Consider the following 6,000-nt stretch of genomic DNA (forward strand, 5'->3'; position numbering starts at 1 on the left):
ATGTGTGTATGTGAATCCGTCATTTCGGCTATAGCTATAATTTATTTGATCTGCACAAAACATTTTCCTCATGATATGAAGTTTAAAAGTTGTTTGTCAAAGTTTGAAAACCTTTACAGTTGTTTTCATTTTCACTTAAATTATTTCAACTACAGAAAACACTTTTCTCATGATATGTAGTTTGAAAGTTAGAACGACAAATGTTGTTATATATGTTAAACGCAAATCAATTTTCTGTGCAAAGACTTTTTTATTACCCAGGCTACGCCTAGTTGTACAGCTATCACAAACATCATTTTAGGTACCTATAGTTACTAAGGTTAACATATTATTTTGGTACTATTTTTAATGATGATTTTTACCAGGAGGTAATTGCATTAGATAATGACTATGGGCTTCTATACCACTCTATGTACGTCTATAGCCTACGATATTTTCACATACCAACACTGAAACGAACTGAAATCATATAATTGCAAACCAAATAGTTTTTGAATGTAATCGTAACGAAATAGACTATATTTAGCCATTACTCTCTAATGAGTTCACATTTACATTTAAACACCTTTACATTTACAAAAGTTGTTTGACAAAGTTTGAAAACTTGAGAGTTGTTCTTATTTCCTCTCTTAATTTATTTCAACTACACAAAACACCTCTCTCATGTAGTTTGAAAGTTAGAATGGCAAATGTTGTTAGATATGTTAAATCCAAATCAATTTTCTGTCTAAAGACTTTTTTATTCCTCGGGCAACGCCGGGTAGCACAGCTAGTTTATTATAAGTTGTGGTTGCTATAAAAGTCACTAATTATCAAAGTGTTGGTCTGGATGCATTTAATTTTAAAATAGTTTTTGTTAATAAGTCAATAGTGCTGTAATATACACAGCTATTTGTGTAATAAACTTATAATTGTTAACCTAATTCTACCATTAGCTAAAAAATTAAACATTTAATCAAACTAAATCAAACTAAGGCTAAAAATACCGATCACCTTAAAGTGACCTTTATGTTCCAACATTGTTATTAATGAAGCGCCAATTGTAAAACTATCACTTTAATCAGTGGGAAGTTCTACATTTAACTTACCTGGTAACTCAAAATATATTGATTTAGTTGAAACCAGTAAAAATGGCTGCTAGAGCAAATATAAAAAATCACAGACTTACAAATTAAGAACAAATACATACTAGCAATAAAATGGGTTTCCTTCTGCGAATCTCTTATCACTATTACATAAAACATAAGCGTAAACATGTTCATGAACAAATATGAACATGTAGATGTATGAAAATCTTATATATCTATTTGTCTAAAACTTGAGTGGTTGTAAAACCTCTCAAGTTTATTAAAGCGTAAAGGTTAATTTGCTTCAAATATTCTTAACGCATCTCTAACTTGACTCACCCATATATGATATGAGACCCAAGAAGGAGGATATTCTTATTGGTCTGATGATGAGAAACAATTCGATCAACTCTGATCCCTATCTTATGGTAGCAGTTTTTACACAGCATAGAAAAAAAGCTTGCTTGGTACAACTTAGTAGAAAGTCTTTTTTTCAGCTCTACAACAGGCATTATATATTAACACTACCCTTATTGTTACAAGACACATATATTAACACTATTCTTATTGTTACAAGGCACATATATTAACACTACTCTTATTGTTACAAGGTACATATATTAACACTATTCTTATTGTTACAAGGCGCATATATTAACACTACTCTTATTGTTACAAGACACATATATTAACACTACTCTTATTGTTACAAGGCACATATATTAACACTACTCTTATTGTTACAAGGCACATATATTAACACTACTCTTATTATTACAAGGTACATATATTAACACTACTCTTATTGCTACGAGGCACATATATCAACACTACTCTTATTGTTACAAGGCACATATATTAACACTATTCCTATTGTTACAAGGCACATAAATTAACACTATTCTTATTGTTACAAGGCACATATATTAACACTACTCTACTCACCTGATGTCATAAGATAGTACCCTCTATATCCGAATTCTTGTATTATATAGCCATAAAACTCATCATGCAGCTTCACATCTGTTTCATTATCTACATGTAGAATACTTCATTATTAACATTCATAGCAAGTGTTTGTGGTGTCAACTATTATCTACATGTTGAATCTTTCACCATTATCATTCACAGCAAGTGTGGTGGTGGTGTCAACTATTATCTACATGTTGAATACTTCACCATTATTATTCATAGCAAGTGTGTTTGTGGTGTCAACTGACATCACATGTTTCAACTTACAATATGTATTGTAGATTCTAGATCCTAACAAGTGCCTAATGAAAGAAAACAAATTGCTAAAATGAACCAGGTTTACCCATATTATATTGCCAAAGAGAGTATGATGTTTCAGAAGTCTGGGTTCTTGTCAGAAGAGTCAAGAGGTTTGAATCAACAGGATCCATTTCTGCATCTATGATATCGCAGTTCTCTTCGCATGAAATGTGTTTCGGATTAACTTTTTGCATGACAATATGTTTGTCGAACTTATCTGTAACAAACAGTAAACAGTGAAACTCGGATAACTCGCCCTCGTATATCTCGAACACATGGTTAACTCGAACGAATTTGTTTGGTCCGTTCACACGCAATGACAAATTGCTTTAGATAACTCGACCTTAACTTGGTTAACTCGAACAGTTTTTTTGCCCAACGGCTAACGGAGACGGTTGTTATTGCTTTATAATATCACTTTATTCCAAGCCATAGAGATAAACAACAATGTTTAGTAGTTCTTAGGCGTCATTATTACCACCATCGGCAAAATATTTTCGTTAACGACTTTTCTAAAGGTTTGCAAAAAATCAAATTTTACCAAACATCTACTTGGGGATAGCCCTCCGCAAGCAAGGTGTAACGAGGTAACCTTCAGATAAACTTTAAGAAAAATCGGCAAAACTGGTTTTGTTAAAACGCTCAAAAGAAAAATATATCTTTTTGTTCTGAGAGTTTCAATCGCGAACAAGTTTTGCCTATTTTAATCTGAATGTCTTGGCAGTCACAATCACCTAAAACAAACAAACGAACCTCAAGTAATAAAAGGAAAATATTTATACTTTCTGATAAAAATTGTTAAAACATTACATGAGAGGTCCCTTGACTTGCAACAAGCAATCAATGCTTTTGATTTATACATAGTTTGTATGTACTGATAAATACAATAATACATGCACTTGTGACAGCGTTCTCATAACTTGAACGTTCTGATAACTCGAACACTTTCTCTTGGTCCTGTGAAGGTCGAGTTAGCCGAGTTTCACTGTAGTTTGATAGCCAACTAATTTGATTATTTAGATAGCTTGTGGTCAGATCAATAATGCTAGCTTAGCTAATATAAAAGGTTTTGTTGGAAGGAATAGTGTAGCTATTTCTGGGTCTACGCAGTGTGTCATGTTTTTGTTTGTTTGTGAGTCTGTATACTATGAGTCTATATACTATGAGTCTGTATACTATGAGTCTATATACTATGAGTCTGTATACTATGAGTCTGTATATGATGAGTCTGTATACTATGCGTCTGTATACCATGAGTCTATATACTGTGAGTCTGTATACTATGAGTCTGTATATGATGAGTCTATATACTATGAGTCTGTATACTATGAGTCTGTATACTATGAGTCTGTATACTATGAGTCTGTATACTATGAGTCTGTATATAATGAGTCTGTATATAATGAGTCTGTATATGATGAGTCTGTATATGATGAGTCTATATACTATGAGTCTGTATACTATGAGTCTGTATATGATGAGTCTGTATACGATGAGTCTGTATACGATGAGTCTGTATACGATGAGTCTGTATACGATGAGTCTGTATACGATGAGTCTGTATACGATGAGTCTGTATACTATGAGTCTGTATATGATGAGTCTGTATATGATGAGTCTGTATATGATGAGTCTGTATATGATGAGTCTATATATGATGAGTCTGTATACTATGAGTCTGTATATGATGAGTCTGTATATGATGAGTCTGTATACTATGAGTCTGTATACTATGAGTCTGTATATGATGAGTCTGTATATGATGGGTCTGTATATGATGAGTCTATATACTATGAGTCTGTATACTATGAGTCTGTATATGATGAGTCTGTATATGATGAGTCTGTATATGAAGAGTCTGTATATGAAGAGTCTGTATATGAAGAGTCTGTATTAGATGAGTCTGTATTAGATGAGTCTGTATATGATGGGTCTGTATATGATGAGTCTGTATATGATGAGTCTGTATACTATGAGTCTGTACATGATGAGTCTGTATATGATGAGTCTGTATATGATGAGTCTGTATATGATGAGTCTGTATATGATGAGTCTGTATATGATGAGTCTGTATATGATGAGTCTGTATATGATGAGTCTGTATACTATGAGTCTGTATACTATGAGTCTGTATATGATGAGTCTGTATACTATGAGCCTGTATATGATGAGTCTGTATATGATGGGTCTGTATATGATGAGTCTGTATACTATGAGTCTGTACACTATGAGTCTGCGCACGTAGAATTTGTATAAAAGGTACCTGTTACTAAACTATACTGCTAAAATTTGACTAGTCAAGACTCATGCAGTTCTATAAAAACTAACCATGTCCACTTCCTAATATTTCTCCCAAGAATTCTTAAATAGATTCGCCTTCTTATTTCATTAATTACGGAAAAACTGATGTCCCAGAAGTTTTAGATATGCTTCTGATACTGTTAATTCCATAGCTTTCAAGCAACTAACATCTCAACTTGACCATTTTTAATTTTGTGAGAAACACCGCCATCCAATCTAGTTTTGTGTACAGACATGCCAAAACCGCTGCTCTACTTAATACTAACATTGAAAGGGATAGAGAACAGCCGACTCATTTTTAGAAACACCAAAAGCTAGCAAAGGTCTCTGCTGCTTGTTATGCTCAAGTCTGACTTTTAGCCTTTTGACACACTCATTTGAGATGATCACAGGCTGTAGCTGTCCTCGGGAGCCAATCGACAGAGATACTAGCCCAATCTGTAATGAAAATGCACAACCTAAATTTTGCTTTCAAAAAATCACAAAAAATATAGTCTTTCTTTAAAAATGTAACAAACTTGTCCAAAGATTCTTTAACAAAAGAAAAAAGTATAGAAAGAAGAGGAACACAAAAATATGGGAAATATTAATGAAAAATCACATTTTAAGTTAAGTCGAGAAAACTTGATGAATCTGGCAATTATCTCTTCTTGATTGTATACTAGTTACTTGATAAATTTGGTTATGTCAGTACATTCTCTGCATGTTGATACCATTCATATGATTCGATCGAAGCGATTCACTATTCTTTTGACTCATTTTTATGTTGTTCATAACAAAACCTAATATTAAATAATTAACATAATTCTAATAATTATTCAACTTTTGACTGGTTAACTCATTGCAAGCAAGTTGTAGACACTAAGCAAACAAATCTATTTGATGTTGAAAGGACAGTCCAAACTACACAATCAACCCAAACCCAGATAGCAATTTACAAAGTTTTAGAGCAACCAAAATGGTACAAAGTATTTTAGTGCTTTGTGTTATGCTACTAAAAACTTTAGATTTCATTTGCAACTTCTCACAGCATTGCTAAAGATTCCACAATTATATGAGTAACTAACATGCCATTGCTAAAGATTCCACAATTATATGAGTAACTAACATGCCATTGCTAAAGATTCCACAATTATATGAGTAACTAACATGCCATTGCTAAAGATTCCACAATTATATGAGTAACTAACATGCCATTGCTAAAGATTTCACAATTATATGAGTAACTAACATGCCATTGCTAAAGATTCCACAACTAGATAAGTACGAGGGTCAGTCAATAAGTAGTGGGAATTTTGTCATAACTTTTGTTCTATTTTATCTAGCAATTTAATATTTTCTAAACTTTTATAAATGGGAG

At 32.6% G+C, this 6,000-nt stretch overlaps 1 protein-coding gene across 1 annotated transcript; it reads left to right on the forward strand.

Annotated features, from left to right (window-relative positions):
- Positions 1-3,455: 3,455 nt before the first annotated feature.
- Positions 3,456-4,595, forward strand: LOC137394218 (uncharacterized protein PF3D7_1120600-like). The gene has a single exon (XM_068080940.1). The coding sequence runs from the start codon at positions 3,456-3,458 to the stop codon at positions 4,593-4,595; it is 1,140 nt and encodes a 379-aa protein (XP_067937041.1).
- The last annotated feature ends 1,405 nt before the right edge of the window (positions 4,596-6,000 follow it).

This window comes from Watersipora subatra, chromosome 4 (genome assembly GCF_963576615.1).
Source record: "Watersipora subatra chromosome 4, tzWatSuba1.1, whole genome shotgun sequence".
Taxonomy (NCBI): Eukaryota; Metazoa; Bryozoa; class Gymnolaemata; order Cheilostomatida; family Watersiporidae; genus Watersipora; species Watersipora subatra.

What these genes read in the sequence shown, in the direction of transcription:
- LOC137394218 (XM_068080940.1), top strand. Translation starts at nt 3,456, where the DNA reads ATGTTTTTGTTTGTTTGTGAGTCTGTATACTATGAGTCTATATACTAT.